General features: G+C 45.3%; 2 protein-coding genes and 1 long non-coding RNA gene across 8 annotated transcripts; 2 read left to right on the top strand and 1 right to left on the bottom strand.

Annotated features, from left to right (window-relative positions):
- LOC125105432 (uncharacterized) lies at positions 1-506 on the top strand. Its single transcript, XR_007128896.1, has 2 exons — positions 1-186; positions 408-506. It is a non-coding gene; the product is annotated as an uncharacterized LOC125105432 (long non-coding RNA).
- A 33-nt stretch (positions 507-539) lies between these two features.
- RPUSD2 (RNA pseudouridine synthase domain containing 2) lies at positions 540-5,730 on the bottom strand. The gene is made up of 3 exons (XM_047738921.1): positions 4,873-5,730; positions 2,433-2,729; positions 540-1,488 (listed from the first exon to the last, which is right to left on the bottom strand). The coding sequence occupies exons 1-3, from the start codon at positions 5,497-5,499 to the stop codon at positions 754-756; spliced, it is 1,659 nt and encodes a 552-aa protein (XP_047594877.1). The 5' UTR covers positions 5,500-5,730; the 3' UTR covers positions 540-753.
- Positions 5,731-8,671: 2,941 nt separating this feature from the next.
- On the top strand, positions 8,672-18,478 carry CCDC32 (coiled-coil domain containing 32). 6 transcript variants are annotated; one of them, XM_047738103.1, is made up of 4 exons: positions 8,673-8,786; positions 10,157-10,412; positions 14,678-14,834; positions 17,819-18,478. In XM_047738103.1, the coding sequence occupies exons 2-4, from the start codon at positions 10,169-10,171 to the stop codon at positions 17,955-17,957; spliced, it is 540 nt and encodes a 179-aa protein (XP_047594059.1). In that variant the 5' UTR covers positions 8,673-8,786; positions 10,157-10,168; the 3' UTR covers positions 17,958-18,478. The 6 variants fall into 6 exon arrangements, with proteins under 6 accessions (XP_047594064.1, XP_047594059.1, XP_047594062.1 ...); XM_047738106.1 differs by having other exon boundaries at positions 8,735-8,786; positions 10,162-10,412; XM_047738104.1 differs by having other exon boundaries at positions 8,757-8,895.
- The last annotated feature ends 3,702 nt before the right edge of the window (positions 18,479-22,180 follow it).

Genomic DNA, 22,180 nt, shown 5'->3' with positions numbered 1-22,180 from the left:
TAAGCAAAAGAAGACAGACATAAAAGGTCACATACTATATGATTCCATTTATATGAAAAGTCCAAAATAGGCAAATCCGTACAGACAGAAAGTAGATTAATGGTCACTAGAGCTAGGAGGAAGGGGATACGGGGAGTGACTGTTTAATGGGTATGGGTTTGGGTGATGGAAATGTTTTAAAACTAGGTGAGGGGGCACCTGGGTGGCTCAGTGGGTTAAGCTGCTGCCTTCGGCTCAGGTCATGATCTCAGGGTCCTGGGATCGAGCCCCGCATCGGGCTCTCTGCTCAGCAGGGAGCCTGCCTCCTCCTCTCTCTCTGCCTGCCTCTCTGCCTGCTTATGATCTCTGTCTGTCAAATAAATAAATAAATAAAATCTTTAAAAAAAAAAAAAATAAAATAAAACTAGGTGAGGTGATGCTTGCACAACCTTGTGAATGTACTAAACGTCACTAAACTGTGGATCTTCAGATGGTTAACTGTATATTACGTGAATTTTACCTCAATTTAAAAAAAAAGGTAAGAAAACCCGACACACAAGGTGTTAGAAAAAAGGATATATTTACAAGCCAACAAGTTCCTTAGTTCTAGCTTAGAGGGAGAGGAAAGAAGGAGGTAGCAAGTATAAGGAGATCCTTTCAGAGCCCAGCCTCACTCCTGTAGAAACCCTGAGTACCAGGCCATGAGGTCAGCTCCTACTCCATGGCCCATTCCTCTTCCAATTCAAGAAGCAATCCTCCCATTGGCCATAGCCCTCAGTCTTCTTGCCAATCATCCTGTGCCCAGGCAGGCATCGGTGAAAAGTACTCAAACCCTGGCCCTTTATAGCGCAGAGCATGCAGGAACATCACAAGGTCCTGGGGCAAGGGGTCCTGGCGCACCAGCCGGCACTCTGCACAGAGAGGGTCTCTCTCTTGATTCACAACATCTGTTTCAGCTGCCTTTTCTGGTGCCAAGGCCGTTGTGTCCAGAACTTGAGGAGCTGCCTCAACTGCTCCATCCATCTTCTGGGCAGATGCAGCCAACTCTTCTAGGTGGTCCTTGTCCAGCTCTGAGGAGGGAGCTGTAGAGTCTATGAGTCCTGGGGACAGATCGCCCTCACAGAGATTTAGCACATCCAGGCTCTGTTTGGCCTGGTGCTCTGCCACAAGGTCCCGAAGCAGTTCCTCATCTGTCTTGGGAATGTGGCCGCCCCGGCCCCGAGAGGGACCCCACGCAACTGAGTTGTAGATGGGGTCATTGAGGATGGGGTGGCCCAGGAACTGGAGGTGGACTCGGATCTGGTGAGTGCGGCCTGTGAGGGGCCGGCACCGCACCACACTGGAGTGGCCATTGTAGCTCAGTCTCTGGAACACTGTCTCACAGGGCTTGCCCCGAGCATCTACACGGCACACCCCTACCTTGTAAGACACCACCAAGATGGGCTCTTTGCAGGTCACTTCCTCAGCGGGGAACTCCCCCTCTACCCGGCACACGTACTCCTTCTCCAGCTACATAGGAGGGAAGAGGGAGAAAGTCAGCACAAAGCCTAAATTCATGAAGTTCAGACCCAATACAGTGATGAGAAATGCATCAGTGTCAGATGGAAGAGGATGCAAACCCCAATCCACCATTTCCCACTTGCATGATTCTGGGTATAAAACTTAGCCTCTTCAAACCTCATTAACTTGTCCAGAAAACATTAAAACTAGAAAAGCAGTGAACTCACCGGACTGTTAGGATTCAGTAACTTAGACTCTAATGTACTTTGTACTGAGCCTGGTACATAGTAAACACTCACTATATCACAATCAGATCTGGAATTACAAGTCTTAAGACCACAGTCACTACCATTTAACTCTTCTACCCAAGCTTCTTCAGCCTCATCCAGAATCTTTCTACCAAGTAGGTTCTCACCACAATCTTAAAAACCTTCAGCATAAAAAAACAAACAAAATAAAAAACACCTTGGTCAGCTGGTCAGCACTTTGAAACTTCCAAACAGCAAACTACCAACAGAGGCTGTGTATATGCCTCTCTAAAGAGCTTTTGAGACAGAAGAGATGGGGCGCCTGGGTGGCTCAGTGGGTTAAGATTCTGCCTATGGCTCAGGTCATGATCCCAGGGTCCTGGGATCGAGCCCGGCATTGGGTTCTCTGATCAGCAGGGAGGCTGTTTCCCCCTCTCTCTGCCTGTTTCTCTGCCTACTTGTGATTTCTCTCTGTCAAATAAATAAATAAAATCTTAAAAAAAAAACCAAAACCAAAAACAAACAAACCAGAAACAGAAGAAATAATAACCTGTCTTTGGTATTTTCAGTGCTGACCTTCCTTTGGATAGGAAGCTTGGCCAGATAACATGAAGGCCCACTTTCACAGAACTCAGTGACACACTTTTGACATAGAGCATTCGTGAGCCCAGGAAATGGCACGCAGGAGACAAAAGCCCAGCTCACCTGCCGGTCCCGAACCTGCTCATGAATCCTCTCTGAGACAGCCGCTGTCTTGGCAAACATGAGGACCCCCGAGGTAAGGCGGTCAAGCCGATGCAATGGGTGTAGCTCTTTGAGTTGGTGCTCCTTGCCCAGGATGAAGATGACAGTGTTATGTCGAAAGCGGCCACAAGGGTGGACAGGAATGGAAGAAGGCTTGTCTACAACCACCACATCCTCATTCTCAGCAAGCAGGCGGACAGGCTCTGCTGTGACTGGTGGCTCGTGCCTGTGCACCCTGTTCCTCAAGAAGTCATTATCCTGCAAATGACATAGGCAACTCATCAGACCAGGGCCGAGCAACCTGTCATCAACTTCACACAGCTTCCTGTTCCTAACTGACACAGAATGGTCACAGTACATCCTTCAGCAGAAAATATAGCGTGCATAGTGTATTCATCGTATAAAAATATAGACAGACATACAGGCAGAGGGCAGGCATTGGAAAAGTACTAGAAGGGTATCCACAAAAATGTTTTGGTGGTATTTCTGGCTGGTGGGATTATGAATTTTTTTTAGTTTTGTTTATTTGTATTTTCTCTACAAAAAAAGTTACATTTAAAAGATAGTTTTCGGGACGCCTGGGTGGCTCAGTTGGTTAAGCAGCTGCCTTCGGCTCAGGTCATGATCCCGGCGTCCTGGGATCGAGTCCCACATCGGGCTCCTTGCTTGGCGGGGAGCCTGCTTCTCCCTCTGCCTCTGCCTGCCATTCTGTCTGCCTGTGCTCGCTCGCTCTCCTCTCTCTCTGACAAATAAATAAAATCTTTAAAATAAAAAATAAAAAAAAGATTAAAAAAAAAAAATAAAAGATAGTTTTCTGGGGCACCTGGGTGGCTCAGTTGGTTAAAGCCTCTGCCTTCAGCTCAGGTCGTGATCTCAGGGTCCTGGGATCGAGCCCTGTATCGGACTCTGCTCAGCGGGGAGCCTGCTTCCTCCTCTCTCTCTGCCTGCCTCTCTGCCTCCTTGCGATCTCTTGTCTGTCGAATAAATAAATAAAATCTTTAAAAAAAAAAAAAAGATAAAGTTTTCTGTGGTGCCTGAGTGACTCAGTTGGTTGAGCGTCTAGCTCTTGATTTCTGCTGGGGTCATGATCTCAGGGTGGTGGGATCAAGCCCCACCTAGGGATCCCTGCTGGGAGGGGAGTCTACTTGGGATTCTCTCCCTCTCCCTTTGCCGCTCCCCCTGCTTTCTGTCTCTCTCTCAAAATGAATGAATGAGGGGCGCCTGGGTGGCTCAGTGGGGTAGGCCGCTGCCTTCGGCTCAGGTCATGGTCTCAGGGTCCTGGGATCGAGTCCCGCGTCGGGCTCTCTGCTCATCAGGGAGCCTGCTTCCCTCTCTCTCTCTGCCTGCCTCTCTGTCTGCTTGTGATCTCTGCCTGTCAGATAAATAAATAAAATCTTAAAAAAAAAAAAAAATGAATGAATGAATGAATATCTTAAAAAAATAAAAGGTAAAGTTTTCTAAAATGGAGGGGGAAAAGCTCCATAAAATCATCACTTATATATTGTGACTTTGAACAAATAACACTAAACTATAAGTCCAAACATCAGGTCTCTAGACTTGGATTTGCCACAGGCTCACTGCATGTCACTTAACTTCTCTGGGCCTCAGTTTCCTCACCGAAAAATGTGAGGACTAGGTCAGACCTGTACTTCTCAAAACAGAGATGGGAGAGGGGATTCAAACCACTCATTCCCCAAATGCTGAAATCACCTTGTCTCCCCTCACAACAAAGTGTTACTGACAGGGGTCTGGTAACTCTTAGCTGTGATGGAATGTGAAAAGGTCAAAGCACTGGGCTAGACAATTCTAGTCTTTCTACCTGACATTTCCCAATTCCATCGTCTCAGGATCTATGATAAATAAGTAGTAGTTACAAGAACACAGGCTTTGGAGGTCACACTGGGGCAGGTACTTAACGTCTCTGAGGTTTACCTTAGTTTCGTTTCCTCACAGGTAAAATTAGGTGGCAATACCTACCCCACACGGCTGTCGTTAGAAATTAATATTAAGTACTAAAACGCTTACCTCTGTGCCAGCACACAGTAAGGAGACATAAACGACAGGCTCGATTATTACTATTTGTACAGAGATCTACAGTGCAACATAACGATCAGTGCCAGTGCCACAAGACAGTGCACAAAACGAGCGTTAAGAATTTCAACTTCTGTTCCCTGGAAACAAGGAAGCCGCCTGGATGCAGGGGATATATGAGCAGAGTTTTGAAGCAGACTACTTTTGCGGATATGGGATAAGAGGAATGGGATAAAAGAGTGTTCCAAGTGAAAGCGAAAACGCCTCAGAATTACCTCGATTTTACTTCAGTATCTATGCCCTATTAACTCTGAAAAGACCCCTGCTCCCTTTTCGCGCCCGCTTCCGGCCGGCCCCATCAGGACTCCACCTTGAGCACAATGCTGAGGTCCTGTACCGGCTCCTCGTTGAGATGCAGGCGCCCCTCCCGGACTGCGGCCTCATAGTATGCCAGGGGCTGGGCTCGGAATTCGGTGCTGAAGACGTGCAGCAAGCTGTGGCCCACCCAGCGGCCCTTGCAGTAGGTCCGGAAGTCAAAGTAATAAGGCCGTACTTTGCGCAGGCCGCCTTCGAAATAGTAGCTGGTCTCTGCAAAATGCTCATCGCTGAAGCTCACCCCTGCCCGCCGCTTCTTCGGGGGTGGCACGACGCGCTCCCTGGTGGCGTCCCGTCGCTTCTTACGCTTGCCTGGGCCCGAAGGGGCAACCGGGGCCTGCTCCTCGCTCACTGGGGTCTGCTTCCCGACCTCCTGGGGCGGCTCCACTCCCGCGTCCACAGGCTTCGGGCTTCCGGAGGTCCGCTCACCCCTTGCGTCGCCACCTGCGTCTCCGTTTTGTTGAACCGGAGCCCTCAGCCCACTCACTGCCTCGGCCCCAATCGAGAATGTTTCTGCCATCGGACCCCAACAACTACCCCAAGTCCTGGCAGAGGTGAGGCGCCCGAGGTTGAGGTACCCTTGTAGAAGAACTGGGAGCCACCGGCAGCCGCCCGGCCACATGACAAGCCGGCCCCAGGTCCTGGGTCGCGATGTGAGGACGTCACCGGGCACGAGCCAATCAGCGAGGCCCAGTGTCGAGGCGGGGACTGAAAAGAGAGGAAGTGACGGAGGGAGTTGAATGAGTGGGGTTGAATGTGTTGAGTTGCCAGTTGAGAAGCAGTGAGAGTGAATGTAGGAGTCAGTTCAGTGGGGGAGGCTGTGAGAATGACTCATCAAAAGTGTAGATTCCATGTAGATTAACGCCCAAAGTCCCTTGGATCTGGAAAATGAAAGGAGTTTTATTCAAAACAAATCAGAATGAGGATTGCTGAACTCAGTATGCTAAGAAGGGCGGTGTTGTATACTTTAAAGGGTGAATATTATAGTGACTTATAACTCAATTAAGCTGTTACATGTGTATCTAAACATGCACAGCCCAGAAGAAATGTCTTCACATATATCCTTCCTGAGAAGGATTAGAAAGCTCCCATTTGCCTTTCATATGCTCCTGTCGGGTTAAAACGGCAAGTGGATCAGAAGTATTTGTCAGTGTTCTTAAATGCAAAATACAAAACCAACTCTGGTTAACTTAATCAGAGAGGCGATTACTGAAAGGGTATTAGTGCCTCATAAAATAAAGAGAGCTGGAGAACAGGTTCAGAAACAGCCAAATCAAGAGAAGACAGGCCTCAAGGCACCTGGGTGGCTCAGTGGGTTAAAGCTTCTGCCTTCCGCTCGGGTCATGATCCCAGGGTTCTGGGATCGAGCCCCACATCGGGCTCTCTCTCAGCAAGAGCCTGCTTCCTCCTCTCTCTCTGCCTGCCTCTCTGCCTACTCTCTTTGTAAAATAAATAAAATTTTTTTTTTTTTTTAAAGAGAAGACAGGCCTCTGTGAACCAGCTACATGACAAGAGGGTGAATTGTATGGAATGTGAATTCTATTTCAATAATTTTTTTTTAAGAATGTTTTTCCTAATGTGTTTGAAGCACAGACAAGGAATGAGATATTGAAACGTTCTAGAGAGGAAGTCCTTGTGGGATTATATAAAGCCTTGCTCCTCAAAATGCAGTCTCTGGATTAGCAACATGGGAAACACCTGGAAACTTGCTAGAACTGCAGAATCTTGTTCCTTCTTTCCTCCTAAACTACTGAATGAGAATCTGTATTTTAACAATATCTTCAGATGTTATGTCTGTATATTAACATTCGAGGAGCGCTGGTATAGACCATGTAGAGTAGACATTTGTCATTTTTGGGGGATATCCAGCATCTTCTTAACACTCTTCTTTTGTGTGAGGAATTTCCCACATTATAAGATGTGGAAACCAGAAACTGGACTTCTCAGATTCCCTTACAGCCTGGGCGTTCATCACCTGGGCTCCATTGATCAGTCAGGGCCATTAGTTCAGAGGCACACAGTAGAGGAAGCAGGCACAGTGTAGAGCCCGTGTGTAACAAGATAGCATTGGAAACATCTGATTCGGAGAGCTAACAGTAGGGGAGATTCTTGTGTCCAGTGGTCAGTCAGCAATGCCAGCTGCAGTATCTATGTATATACAGCAGGAACAGTGTCTAAACCTCACCAAGGGACTCAGGAAATCCCCCAATGCCTCTGAACATAGAGGGATAGGGAGAAGCAGACTCCCTGCTGAGCAGAGAGTTGGACATGGGGCTCAATCCCAGGACCCTGAGATCATGACCTGAGCCGAAGGCAGATGCTTAACTGAATGTGCCACCCATGCATCCAAGATACCCTCATCCTTGTTCAAGATATTTGAGAGGCTACATTTGTAATCAAGAGTTTGTTTGGTGAGCAGGTTATCAGAGAAAATGGCATGAGTTTGAAGGTCACAGAGTAGCTTGATGAAACACCTATAAACCTATGACAGTGACCCTTTCTATGAACCAGATGCTGCCAGATTCATGTCTCCAGTCCAGTGGCAGTTGGAGGACTCTGGGGAATCTCTCACTCATAGACTTGTCCCCCAACTACCTACTTATTTCCTATGAATAAACCCTGAAAAAATCTTGCCTATTATTTGCTCCTTTGCTTTCTAATCTTCTTGCTTTCCACTTCTTTCTGTTTGCATATGCTAAGGATGGTGAAGGATGGTTATAAATATGAACAGCAGAGTTCCTCAGAGTTCCCTTTTCATGGTGGTAGTTACTAACCATAACTACGCTGATTGGCTTTGGATACATCTAAAGGCTATAGCCTCAGTCAAGTTATGTCTACTGATGGTTGGCTAATGGCTTTGGTCACATGTTTCTTTGGGAGAGAGTTAACTGGCCTGGAAACTGGGGGTGGAGAGCAGGGGAGGAAGGGTTGCATCTTAGGGAAATGTTAAGCTCTGAAAGATATAAAAAAGACATCTCCATCTTCTATTTTTTTTTTTTTTCCCAGCGTGGAGCCCAAAGCAGGGCTCAAACTCAACCCTGAGATCAAGATCTGAGTGAGATCAAGTTATACGCTTAAATGACAGGGCTACCCAGGCACCCCAAAAGTCATCTCCTTTAAAAAAATCTGACATACTCCCTTACCATTCTCTCCTTTATGTACACTGGCCACACTTCTGTCATATCTTCTATAACTCTTTGCTGTTATTTGTAAAATTGTCTACCCCTTTGGTGCACCTTCCTACATTTGGCTGTAAATACTCTGGGACCCATACAAACTCTTACCGGTCTTGAATTACCGCTTAACACAAGTCTTAGAACAGAACAGGAGGTGCTCGGTGTCTATTGACTAAATGAATAAAAGAAAGCCTAACTTGGCTAATGGGATCTGGGTCTCCTGTAAGACTAAGGAAAGTCGTCTCCTCCTTCCCCATTCGAGCCGCCGGAGTGCTCTAATTTGGGTAGCAAAGGGATGAGATTTTCAGAAAACACCAACCCAGAGGATTGCCGAGGAGGTGAATTTGCTCAGGTAACCAAGAAAACTCAAAGACCTGGGCAACTGGGGTTCCCTCTCCGAGAAGAGGATGGCCCGAGGACTCGGTGTCCGGGCGAGGAACGCTCAGATAAGACGCTAGTGGAACCTGTCTCAGAGAAGGTGGGGGCCCAAGGCATGTGACTCCACTGTATCCCCGCGACAAGTCCCGCCTACTTCTTTTTCTCACTCTGTTCCTCACTTCCTTACCCGGCCGAGCTCCTGTCAGCCAATCCACGCACAGAACATCGCCAGGTTGGGCGGTGGTTGGAGGACTCCCGGGGTCCGTCACTCGGAGACTCCGCCCCGCTACTTCTTCCTACCCTTCCGCGCCGGAACTTAACCGAGCGTTTGGGAGCTGGTGGGTAGGCGTTTGCGGTAGGTGAAGAGGATAAAGGTGCCCAGCGTTTTAGCTCCTCTGCCCCAGTCCCATCCCAGGATACCACGGAGGGACCTCGGGGTCTGACTTCTCCCCTCCAGCCAGTTTGTGAGCCCAGAATGACTGAGCCCCGGGTCTGAACGCCAGGATTCCCTGTGCTGTTCTGGGCTTCTAGGGAGGAGGGGGAAAGGATCCGGGCCCCGGTGAGAGGAAAGTTTTGGTTTGGGTGGGTTCAAACGACTTCGGGGTGGGGATGGAGGTTTGTCGTGGACCCTGGCATCAATTCTTCCAGGGCCGCTGTGACTTATTTGTCCCCTCTTCTAGGCGCCTGCTTTGCCTGAACTGTCACTCCTGGAATTATTCAAACCTTACCTCAGGCTACCTTCCTAATCTAAAAGGTCCCTCCTGAAAAGAAGGTGTCAACCATTTTGTTAAGACTAGATAATTGTGAAAGTCCCAGGCGGTGTGGTGTTGGATAAGAACGTGGATTTTGGAGTGGCACAGGTCTGGTTTCCAGTCAAGGAATCACCATCAGCAAGGGACCCTTGACTAGTTACCCTTCTGATTCTCAGTTCCTTCGTTTGTAAACTGATGGAAATATCTCTTCTAGTGTTTCTGCCTATTAAAATAAGAACTTATAAAATAAGAATAAGGTATATAGTCCAGCTTTTCTACATGTAATGAGCAGATGGAGTTTTGCATATGACATTTCTTACAGTTTTCACCAAGAAGCATTTTTATTATCCTCGTGTATTTGGAACTCTGCAAGGCCTTTAGTGTGTGTCCTATTGAAAACAGAATTTAATTGGCTTAGGACAGGATGGAGATCTTTGGAAAGAAGTGCAGCATGGTTGTCTCCACTGGGAATGTCTTAGAAGTGTGTGTGTGTTTGTGTGTGTGTGATGAAATATATAACAAAATTGCCATTTTAACCATTTTTAGATGTGCAGTTGTGACACATCTGGTTGTGCAACCATCTCGAATATCCTTCTCTAGAACTTCCCAAACTAAAACTCTGTACCCATGAAAAAGTAACTGCCATACCCTCCTCTGCCAAACCCCTGGCAACCACCAATCTATTTTCCAACTCTATGAATTTGACTGTAGGTACTTCATTTAAGTGGAATCATTCATTATTTGTCCTTTTGTGTCTGGCTTGTAGGCATTTCATTTTTAAAAAGAAACTTTGTTATGAAAACAACTTGAGTGCAGAGCCAGAAGAGGAATCCGATTACCCTTTTGTCATCTTTATATTTGTAACATAGGAATCTAATAAAAGACATTTTCACCTTCTTTCACTGGGTAAACAAATATCTGAGTACTGCATACTTATAATATATCCTTAAAGCCAGTCCTTCATGTTTTTCAGCTCAGATTCCAAATGAAAATGTTTGAGAGCATTGACTCTACAGCCACAAGATCTGGCCCTGATCTTTGGGCTGAAATCTGTTCCTGTCTGCCAAATCCTGACCAAGAAGATGGTGCCAGCAATGCTTTCTCAGACTCCTTTATGGATTCTTACCCTGCGGGCACAGGCCAAAGGGAGGCTCCAGAGTTTGCTGTTCAGCCGGCTACAAAGCCTTGGGCTCCCTTACAGGATTCAGAAGTGTATTTAGCAACTCTAGGTAAGTTAGATGGCTTTTTTTTTTTTTTAATCAGAAGTCGGTGGTTTTAAGGAAGCATGTTGGCATGTGGAAGTTCAGTTTCATCACCTGGTTTCTATTCTTTTTTAAAAGATTTCTAGTTTATTTATTTGACAGAGAGCAAGAGAGCACAAGAGCCGCAGGTGGGTGAGGGGGAGAAGGCGGCTCCCGTCGGAGCAGAGAGCCCATGGTGGGGAACTTGGGGCTTGGCTCAGATCTCTGGGATCATGACCTGAGCCAAAGGCAGACGCTTAACCTAACTGACTAAGCCACCCAGGCGCCCCTCTATTACATATATTTTTTATTTTTATTTTTTAAAGATTTTATTTATTCATTTCACATAGAGAGATCACAAGTAGGCAGAGAGGCAGGCAGAGAGAGAGGAGGAAGCAGGTTCCCCGCTGAGCAGAAAGCCCAATGTGGGACTCGATCCCAGGACCCTGGGATCATGACCTGAGCCGAAGGCAGAGGCTTTAACCCACTGAACTACCCAGATTCCCCGCCCCTCTATTATTACTATTTTTTGTCCTCACCACATGTATTATATGTAATTCTAAGGAGGTGTTTTGGGTTGGTTGTTGGCAAGGAGCACCCTTTACCTTTTTTTTTTTTTAAGATTTTATTTTTTAAGTAATCTCTACACCCAACGTGGGGCTTGAACTTACAACCCTGAGATCAAGTGTTGCATGTTCTACTGACTGAGCTAGTCACGCACCCCAGGGGCACCCTTTTCCTTGTATATCCCTTTAAACAGTCTTTGTTACCTCCTGCCTCTGTTTCATCTGAATTCTGCTTCATTTCTTGGCATCCTGTGGAGAACCCTCTTGCCTATTATCGGTTGCCCATATATTCAGATAACTCAGAAGTGTCAAACATTATGCCATCCTGAAAGAAAAGTTCCCCAGAGCTGCACATGGATTTCTGATGAAACTCTTATATTGAAAAACTACTGTATGAAAAAACTATAATATTAAATGGATTGATTGTTGGAGTGGGAGCATGTTGACATAAAATCATTCTACCTCTTATTAGTGATTTAATTCTTTAGTCATTTAATTTTTCAAATATTTCCTCAAATAGCTGTCTTGTGTTAGTATTTAAGTGTTAGTATTTAGAGAGACTCGGAATATAGGAAAGAGAGTCAGATTGTCCCATTCAAGGAGAAAGAAATGTATCAGTCTAGGGAAGTGATTGCTTTAGAATTGTGGTATCCTTTTATTATTAAAAACCCATGAGGCCCATCTATGTGTCACAAAACCAAACCTGGGAATAATCATTTGAGGAAGGAAAGGCAATTTAGGAAGAACCTTTTGAGGAAGGGCAGAAAGAATCAGAATAGAGTTTACATGATCTCTAAGAAATACCTTGGAAAAACAAAAGGAGTTTCGTTAATGATGTACTGGAGGAAAAAGATGTGGGAAAAACACAAGTGGAATGATGGATAACAAGAAACATCCAGGTGTAATGTGAAATTTTTCTGGAAGCTACCAAAGTTAGGATAGTAATACTTGCAGCTGTGGCCAAGAAGGTTGACAATTCTGTTCTGTGGCAGTCAGAACATCAGTTTAATGATAAGGAGAAGCAGCAGCAACAGTCTAAGAAAGCTGGAGAACCAGATCCTGTGGCTTGTTGGTACTCTGTGCCCAGGGGTTGTAAGAAACTTTCATGGATTCGGTCATGATTTGATTGGTGAAGACTGGTTTGGAAGGTTAAAACTCCACAGATCTTTTCTAAAATCAGTTAAGAAGATGATTAAGGGGCACCTGGCTGCCTAATCAGTAGATCCTGGCTCTTGATCTCAGGGTTGTAAATTTGAGCTCTACATTGAGGTAGAGATTACTTTAAGATGTTAAAAAAAATTTTTTTTTTAAAAGATGATTAAAAGTTCATTCTCTGGGGGCACCTGGGTGGCTCAGTTGGTTAAGCATCTGCCTTCTGCTCAGATCATGATCTGATCCTGGGGTCCTGGGATCAAGCCCCATGTCCTCCCTCCCCCTCTGCCACTCCCACACTTATGCTCTCTTTCAAATAAATAAAATCTTTGAGAAAAACTTTCATTCTAAGGGTGTCTGGGTGACTCAGTTGTTAAGCGTCTGCCTTCAGCTCAGGTTATGATCCCAGAATCCTGGGATCGAGCCCCGCATCAGGCTCCCTGCTCGGCGGGAGGCCTGATTCTCCCTTTTCCACTCCCCCTGCTTGTGTTCCCTCTCTCACTGTGTCTCTGTCAAATAAATAAAGTCTTTAAAAAAAAAAAAAAGTTTTCATTCTCTGAAGGATAAGAGCCATTTCTTTGCCTGTGGCAGAATCTGGGAGATAGTAGCAGGCAGGCTGGGAGTATGCAGGGGTGCCTCTTTCTGCCTGGACAACTTAGATCACACCTAATTAGGGACTGAGCACACTCAGAGAGGGGAAGACTTTTTATTTATTTATGTATTTATTTTTTCTTTTTGATAGACAAAGATCACAAGTAGGCAGAGAGGCAGGCAGAGAGAGAGGAGGAATCAGGCTCCCCGCTGAGTGGAGAGCCCGATGCGGGGCTCCATCCCAGGATCTTGGGATCATGACTTGGGATCATGCTGAAGGCAGAGGCTTTAACCCACTGAGCCACCCAGGCGCCCCATGGGGGGGAAGACTTTTTCAAGCCCCAAAGAGTACCTTCCACCTTTAGAACCAAGGCAAGACAATAAAATTATTCCCAGATAGACCTGAATCAAAAAGAATGTGGGGCGCCTGGGTGGCTTAGTTAGTTGAGCATTCCACTCGTGATTTTTGTCAAGGTCATGATCCCAGGGTCATGAGATTGAGCCCCTGGTTCGGCTCTGTGCTTGGCAGGGAGTCTGCTTGAGGTTCTCTCTCTCCCTTTCCTTCTGCTACCCAACCCCCCACCATGCCTATGTATGCTCTTTCTCAAGTAAATAAATAAATCTTAAAAAAAAAAAAAAGACTCCACTATGAGCAGCAATTAAAAACTTAGCCAGCTCAATGTGAGATCCATATAATTCTTTTCACATCCTCAAGAAGGCAAAAACTCAAATATTTAACATTTATCAAGTACAGATTTTTTTGCATGGGTGAGCTCCTAGAGGTAACTTGCAGCAACTAAAGGTGCTTTTTGTTTTGATATGTGGGTGCTAGCTGATGTGGCTTGTTTAGAAATGAAAACAGGATTGCAAATCATAAAGTTTCAATTGGGTCTGGGCTTGATATTCCCCCTCCCCTTCCAAAAGGCCATCATTTACCCATTCATTATCATTGAAGGCAAGACTACATTAAAGGAGAAGGCAAATGGTGATCCCCTTCCTTCTATTCTTCACTTGTTCCTAAATTACACTTAAAATGCAAAGGCGAGTAATTAAACATCTATCATCAAGAAGCCACGTAGACCACTCTCACTGGGATTACAAGATGTTTGTTTTTATTAGGTTCCAACATCCAGGCCACAAGTTGAGTAACTTTTAGAAATGTTGGGAGATTGCCTTTCTTTAATCAAGAATTTAATCACTGATAGAGATCTTAAAGGTCTCTTCTTATTGCGTTCTCATCAAGTCAATTTTAGTGTGTAATGAACCATTGGATCTTTCATCATTTTCTCTAATTCTTTCTCATGAGATTTGGAAACTACTTCTTGTCATTATAAGAGAAAGAAAAACCATTAACTCCTCAGAGAGACTATTTTCAAGGAGTTGACACATGTCAAGCCAGGGAAAACAAGTAATGCTTTCGAGAGATACCTGCTGGCTTCTGCGATTTCAAAGAAAATGTGCCATTGATTTATTTATGAGAGCCTATGGCCTTTTTCCTTTCTGGGTTTAAACATGTATTTGATACAATACAGAATTAAGACATGGCGAAGGAAAAAGAAAAATGTATATTTCCCTTTACCTGTCCTTAAAAAAAAAAAGGGCTCTTTTGCAGGGAGTGTGGATGTACTCATTAGTGAGAGAAATTTTAAGTTGTCACCTTCCATTTTATTTTATTTTTTAAAGATTTTATTTACTCATTAGAGAGAGAGAGAGAGAGAGAGAGACAGAGCACAAGCAAGGGAAGAGGGAGAGGGAGAAGCAGACTCCCTGCTGAGCTGGGAGCCTGACTTGGGGCTTGATCCCAGGACCTGGAGATCACTACCTGAGCTGAAGGCAGACACTTAACGTCTGAACCACCCAGACGCCCCTGTCACCTTGCATTTCAGATTTAGTTTTATTTCATACTCAATTTCCTTGTTAAGCTGCTTCTCCTCTTCTCTTTAGAGAAGAAGCTGAAAAGAATCAAAGGTTTAAATCAGGAAGTGACTTCCAAGGACATGCTTCGAACCTTGGCCCAAGCCAAGAAGGAATGCTGGGATCGGTTCCTGCAGGAGAAGTTAGCATCAGAATTTTTTGTGGATGGACTTGATTCTGATGAGAGGTAATTGGTTCTCAGTCCAGTTCCAGTTGACAGCATTGCATTGGGGAAATTTCTCTTTCTCTAAAGAATTCGGGGAGAGTGACATTTGAGTCCAGACACTGGTTGATATCAACATCAGCTTTTCTAAGCTCAAAATTGTCCTTTTGGCGGATGCTCTATTTGCTTAGTCCAGTAGCAGGTGTTGATAATTATTATTTTTGCAAAAGAGCAAATACTCCACCTGTATCTAGATCACAGATTGGACAGAATTGAGGAGAAAGCATGGTCTTCATTCCTAAGTACACAACATGCTTACGAAAGTTGTAACGATCAACAACTGGAACTGTGTCTTACTTGACTAGCCATTGCCTTAGAGAGTTCCTGTCATATCGCAGGCATTCAAATTAGCATAGACTAAATGAATGAATTTCTTAAGCATCTACTGTGTGAAGGCACTACTCATGATGTTATGGGGCTGAAGGTGCTAGGGTGGCGGGGAGATGTAAGGAAGTTTTAGTATCCCTCCCCCATTTTTTCTTGGCCCCCAAAACTATTTGGGGAGAGACAACAAATTTTTATAAAGACATACCTAACGAAATAAGGCAGCATAAGAAAAGAGCTGGGTGAGTGCAAGTGACAGAACATGCTTTGGGAGTTGAGAGACTCTTGAGCTCCCTGTGGGCTCTGGTGTTTGTGCCAGAGAAGAAGGTAGGACTTGAGGAGTATCTGCAGATGGGCTGGGTGCAGAGAGGAGGAGAGGGCTTTCTGCCGCAAAGAGAGGAATGGTGCTCGGTGCTCGACACCTGAGAAAGAGGCTCTGCCACTTCCTGGTTGTATGTTCTTGAGGAAGTAACCTGGGTGTGCCTCAGTTTCCTGCTCTGTAAAGCAGGAATAGTAGCTCTTCCCTCATCATGCTGTGGGGAGTGTTAAAGGAGTTACAGTGTCTCAGGTGCTTAGAACAGACCCTGCACCTGGTAAGTACAATGTAAATGTTAGCCATGAGTGTTAGTCCTACTGGACTTTTAAAGTTCAGTAAGCAATTATTCAAAATAAAAAATTGGTGAGGGAAGTAAAAGCCTGAATGTTAACAAAAGGTCTTAGGGAAACATCACCTAAGTTTGCAACACATCGTTAACATTGACTTTAAGAGTCCCGTGATGTCAGATAAAACAGCTGCTGAAGTCGGGGACTGTAGGTGAATAAAACTTGATAGTTACATTTTACTTTTCAACATACAAAGCATTTTCACTTACATTGTCTTAAATACTGCATCAGTATGCCCCCAGATTCTTCAGAAATTAACGTGGCATCTAAAGTCAGCCTAACTACCTACCTTCTGAGGGTTCAGAAAATCATACACATTTTGCTCTTTTCTGTCTCTGAAGACTCAACCCAGTTGAGCCTTAAACTCCCCTTAAACACAAGAGACTTGAAGATGCACACATTCCCAACCCATCGATCATTTGGTACTCTATTCTCTCTCCCCTTGAATGTTTGCCTCCTTTCCAGTTCTGAGAAGAAAAGACAAAATTTGCTCCTGCACAATTCTCAAGTAGAAATTCTTCTTCTTTTGAAAGCAGATCAGCACCAAGGCTCGAGTTAATGTTTCTGTATGTCTGTCAGTACCTTACAATGATGTGATGATGTTCCCTTTTCTGTAGAAGCGACTGAAACAATTCTGTGAAAAGTGTGGGAGATGAAGATGAAATCATGCTCCTGGAGTGCCCTGGGCCTCTGAGCTGTGGGCACCCGTTCCCCTGAGCTGCTGTCTGTGGGAACACTTCTTTCTATGAGTGTTAGAACAAGCGCATCAGAAACAATAGATAGGCATTTATTTGCAGACGTCAGAGTTTCTTTTTTTTTTTTTTTTTGGAAATAGTTTTTTATTTTAAGATTTTATTTATTTATTTGACAGAGATCACAAGTAGACAGAGAGGCAGGCAGAGAGAGAGAAAGGGAAGCAGGCTGTGCACTGAGCAGAGAGCCCGATGCAGGGCTCAATCCCAGGACGCTGGGACCACGACCTGAGCCAAAGGCAGAGGCTTCAACCCACTGAGCCACCCAGGCGCCCCCAGAGTTTCTTTTTTAAACAGAGGCCATCTTGTAGTGGAACCTTGTGGTTCTTCACATAAGTGAAGGCCACAGGTAGGTGACTCTCCTCATGGCAATGCCTTTGGCAGAGGAGTAATGGGCTGAGAAATCCTCCTGGCTATCACTCGATTCTGCCATTTTAGTCGTCTGAAACCTGCTGGTGATGGCTTGACCTCTTGGCTTAAGACTTTGGGCTGTTGAAGAGCATAGAATAAGGCTTCCGTTATTTGTCATTATTTATAGTTTACTATGTATATCTTGTAAGCATTAGAGTGGAGGGTCTTGGGTACTTAAGGAAGGTGAGAGGGGGCCCTTTCCCCCCTCCTCACAGATCCAAACCCAAAAAGAGCCCTCTGGCACAGTGGCTATTTCTCTGTGGGAGAAATTACCACGCAGATGTTTCCATCTTGGGGACGTGCTATAGGATGAAGTAAACAAACAAAAAAACCCCACAAAAATGATGCTTTGTGCAGCTAACTGCTTTAAGTATAATGGAGTCTCGGAGTGCCTCAGGTACGGGAGATTTCAAGATGCTCGCTAATAATTTGGCATTTATTTAAATGTTTCCTCCCTTGGACAATTCCCTCTCTGGTTTTAAGGGAAAAAAGACAGGACCGAGGCATAAGCTTTTCTCCAGCTATTCTTGCCAAGCCTTCAGAGGCTCTGCATTTGAAGGGGGCCTGGTGCTGCTTATAGCCAGTGCCCACTAGGGGGTAAATTATGCCGCTGAGCTGCCAGGATGCACAGCTGTCAGAGGGGTATCGTCATCCTCCCGCCCCCCTTAGCAGTGAAAAACAATTGTAGGAAGAAATTGGTGGTGGGCGGGAAGGCAGCATTTGAGTAACTGAGATAATCATTAAGTAATTAATCAGCCGGGTCTGACGCAGCCGCCCTATCCTCCTGCTCTCTCCTAGCACCTTGGAGCATTTCAAGAGGTGGCTCCAGCCAGATAAAGTAGCCATCAGTACAGAGGAGGTCCAGTATCTGATTCCTCCAGAGTCCCAGGTTGAGAAGCCAGCGGCTGGGGACAAGCCAGCAGCAGCGGAACAATAAATTACATACACACACACTGAGCAGCTGTCTTGGGTCCAGAGGGAACAGCAGAGAGCTCGGTGGAGCAGCAAGGAGAAATCTAGGGAGGGGGAAAGCCCACCCTCCCACTCAACAAAGCAAACAGCTGTGGGCCCCCGAGGACTTGCTTGGGGCTGGCGTGTGTGACTGTCGGATAAAGTGACCGCCCCCGTGCATGCTGGATCAACATACTGCTTTCCTCTGGGTCTCACAGCTTGCCTGAGCTCTGTCAATGCAGGTGAGAAGTCCGCTAACACTCTAGCGAAGCAGCAAGTATGAAAGTATTTGGAGAAACTGATACCCTTGGGTTTAACATATAAGCTAAGTAAGCCATATTTTTTCTTTCCTCTTCTGGATGTTCCTGCCTGCGTTCCCAGCATTCCCTTGGTTAATTGTCAGGGGTGAGTGGGGCCAAGGAGAATCAAGTCTGCCTCCTTGGGAACCACAGCCCACCGTGGGGCTTCTCGAAGTTTGTAATAAATACAGAAACTTGAGGAAAAGAGGCTGCGCTTTTCACTTTTATGGGTCTGGTTCTTTTTGGAGAAAACGGGCAAAAGTATGAAAACTTGGGTGTTTGTGTGTACATGTCTATTTTTTGATTTCATGCATGGTTTCTCCCCAAACTTCCTCTTGCACTTAAAAAGGGTCAGGCTTCAAATTAGACTTGTAAATATGGTGTTGGTATTTGACACCACTCCTGAATAGTTCCAAGCTCACTTGTGGCAGTTTTCCTGACTGAGCCTGTGTTTCCCTCCTTTATAGTGTTCTTGTTTAGCCTGTGTTGTCCCTATAAAACTTTTCGCATCAGAATAGCCATGTGTGTGGTGCTCTCGACCTGCTTCCCCCACCCAGAGAGATGCTCCCAGGCAGTGAGGAGGTAAAGACAAGTGAATGACGATGTAAGAAAGCAGATTACCTTTGCCAGCCTTCTGTTTTTAACATGCACCCTCCAACAAGGCAGACCTCGGTGCTCTGAGGGTGGGATTCTGTGGCCAGGATTCTGTGGCTGTGGCTCCATGGAGCTTCTTCCTGGGTAATAGGTTTCAAGTTCCTAATGACTAGCAGGGCAACCCCAAAAATCTGCAGAGAACACGTGCCTGTATCTAAATCAGGTATTTGCTTTGTCTGAAAGAACAGGAATCAACCAGGTAATTTGATAAACTTGCTGAATTAAATGAATTTGGGGAGACATACTTTCTTTTTTTTTTTTTAATTGATTGTCTTAGTTTTATTCCTCCTGCTTTTTAATAGTAGGATTCCCTTGACATAGAGAGTGACCCTTTGTGTTCCCCAGACACTTTGAGGAAGCCAGACACTGACAGTCACCTGGCCCTGGACTTGCAGGTTGCCATCCCCGCCCTGGGTTCAAGTGCTAGACCACACTATTCCTACAGGCCATCTGATGGCTTTCAGGTGGATGGATAGAATTGTTTTTTTTTTTTTTTTTTTAAAGACTGAGTTTTCTTCTCCCTGCATGATAAACAAAAATTACTCTTTTCTCAGTAATTTTTTTTAAGAGAAAAAGTGGTAAGGTCTCAAAACACTTTCCTAAAGAGCAGCCCATCATCAGACAGAGAATGTATCCATACCAGAAAATAGTGTTTCAGTAATTCAGGCGAGATTCTAGCTTTGCCTTTTCCCTACCTCCCATTTTCTACCTAGTTAACACATATTAGTGTGAGAAGGTGGAGAATTGAGTTAGAGGAACCAAAAAGAAACTTTGGGACTGGAAGGGTTTTAGCCCCATGTGAAAACCTGGGTGGGGTATGGGACAAAGGTCCCAGATCTTCGGCTCCCTGCTCACCTAACTTTTTAGTAGAGGCAGATTGCCACGAAAGGGAGTCCAATGAGTTGCAATTCTGATTTCTGATTGGCTTAGAGGTGACAACCTAAGTGATCACTTTTTGGGGGGATGGGGGAACAGGCTCCATGCCGAGCTTGGGGCTTGAACCCACAGTCCTGAGATCAAGATCTGAGCTGAAATCAAGAGTCAGATGCTTAACCAGCTGAGCCACCAGGTGCCCCAGTGATGGTTCTCAAAAAAAGTGAAGCACCATTTACCAAAAAAAATTTGATGTTAGCTCCCCAAACTGATTTACTATAATACAGACTTAACTTAGCTATTGAAATGGTACTAAACTTGAATCCGAGTCTTGAGTGCTATCTTTACTGCCTTGTGGTTTACCATGTGATACAAATAAGTCAAATGACCTCTTTGTGTTGCATTTCCCTTTTAGAAATTCGACTAACCATAGGAAAAATTGTATTGACTAGAAATGCTGATTGGTTTCCTTTGACCCTGGCAATTCCGAAGGAGCTCCAGTTAGCACTTTCCCAAATCAGTAAAATTTGAGTTGAGAGGGCTTTTCTTATTACCCCAAGTGAAACAGAAAGAGCAAACAGAGCAATATTTAATGCTAACCCTTAGAGCCAAGTAAGGACAATTACCAGTAGGGCAAAGCAGAAATGATTTGGTATACCCAAAGAAGTCTGGGTTAGAGCCAGGGAGATAAGGTAAGTGATGGGTGACCACCACTGTTCTCTCTTGGCACATGGTGCTCATCACCCAGGGCTTGGTAAGATTGGTGCTGGAATAGCACAGACTTGTGTCCAGTCCTGTTCCAGAAATAGGCTCTGAAAGCAACCCACCAGCTGTTGCCAAGCTGTGTCCCTCCCAGGCAGGCCTGCCCACCAGGACTGTCGCTGGAGGAAGGGAAACATCCTGAAGCCACTCCCTGGCCCTGCCTTGGAGTCACTCCCCAAGGTTGAGAAAAGCTGCAGCCGCGGGAAGCAGACATTTTCCTGAAAATTCCAAGACACTCCAGCCAGCTTTGGCCCTACTTGAGTTAGAAGATTCAAGATGGGACACTGCTGTGGCAGTCTTCCGTGTGTGGGAGAGCTGTGTACTTGAACCCAGAAGTGGGTTACTGAAGGCGTAGATTCATTTGCCTAGGCCATATTTGTTGAGCCCCTGCACTGTGCATCATGGTGAACAGAGCAAAACCACATCTTCCCACGTGGAATGGTGGAGGGAGTGAGATGGCCTAGCTGATTAGCACTGTAATCGCTTGGGCTGCAGAATCAAGGCATTAGCATAGCTGCTTTAGAGCACATGCCAGGAGCTATGAGAGCCCTAGGCCAGTCAGGGTGGGAGGTAGGAGAGAGGCTGTGTTAGGGAAGCTGAGTCCAGAAAAAATGGGTAGTGGTCAGACTGTGAGAATGGAGGAAGAGGAACATGGGGGCATAGTCAAGTCCCAGAAGAGGAAAATGGCATGTACATAGGCCTAGAGGCAGAAGAAGGTATAGAGACTGGAGAGTAGTTCGGTATAGTTGGGGTCATAAAGGACAAAGGAGGAAGCATCAAAAGGTGAGGTTGGAAACTAAGAAACAAGGTCAGGTGTGAAGGGCTTTGTAAGTCACGTTAAGGAGCTTGGATTTTATTGGGGCAAGAAGGAGCTATTGGGTTCTTTTTTTTTTTTTTTTTTAAAGATTTTATTACTTGAGGGATGAGGGAACAGAGGGAGAGGGACAACCAGATTCCATACCAAGCGCAGAGCCCGATGCGGGACTTGATCCCACGACTCCGAAATAAGGACCAGAGCCGAAATCAAGAGTGGGACGCTTAACCCACTGAGCCATCCAGGTGCCCAACTAATGGGTCATTTTAAGAGGAGCAGTAACAGGATCGGATTTGGATCTGGAAAGACAGTTAGGGCTGCCATGGATACCACATGATTAAGTTGATTAGGGAAGCACAGATTCACATTTGGCAATGGTATGTCCAAATGAATAATGCAATTAGGTGGCTTGTAGTTTTCCCTTATTTATATTTTCTAGCTTAATTTCTTTGAAGTTACTGTTTCACTATTATAGAATAAATAGAATCCTATTTGGCAGATTGCAAAGATCGACATGTCAATCTCATCCCATCCTTTCATCCTACAGTACGGACACTCCTCACTTGGGACCCTGGGTCGGTGTTCCCTCCCACTCTGTCTACTTGTGCTCTCTATCTGTGTCAAATAAATAAAATCTTAAAACAAAACAAAAAAACAGCATGGAAGAAAGAGGTGGCTGACAACACATGAGTAAGAAGAAACCAACAAAAAATTTAACAAGTTAAAAAGGCTACACGTGGGCTCACATGTCAGTTTAGAATAGCTGGAGACTATTCCAGACACGGGAGAGTTGTACTCATGGTAAGC

Source organism: Lutra lutra, chromosome 7, assembly GCF_902655055.1.
Source record: "Lutra lutra chromosome 7, mLutLut1.2, whole genome shotgun sequence".
Lineage (NCBI taxonomy): Eukaryota > Metazoa > Chordata > Mammalia > Carnivora > Mustelidae > Lutra > Lutra lutra.
The sequence above is the reverse complement of the archived record's forward strand: the minus strand, read 5'-3'. Positions and strand labels throughout refer to the sequence as shown.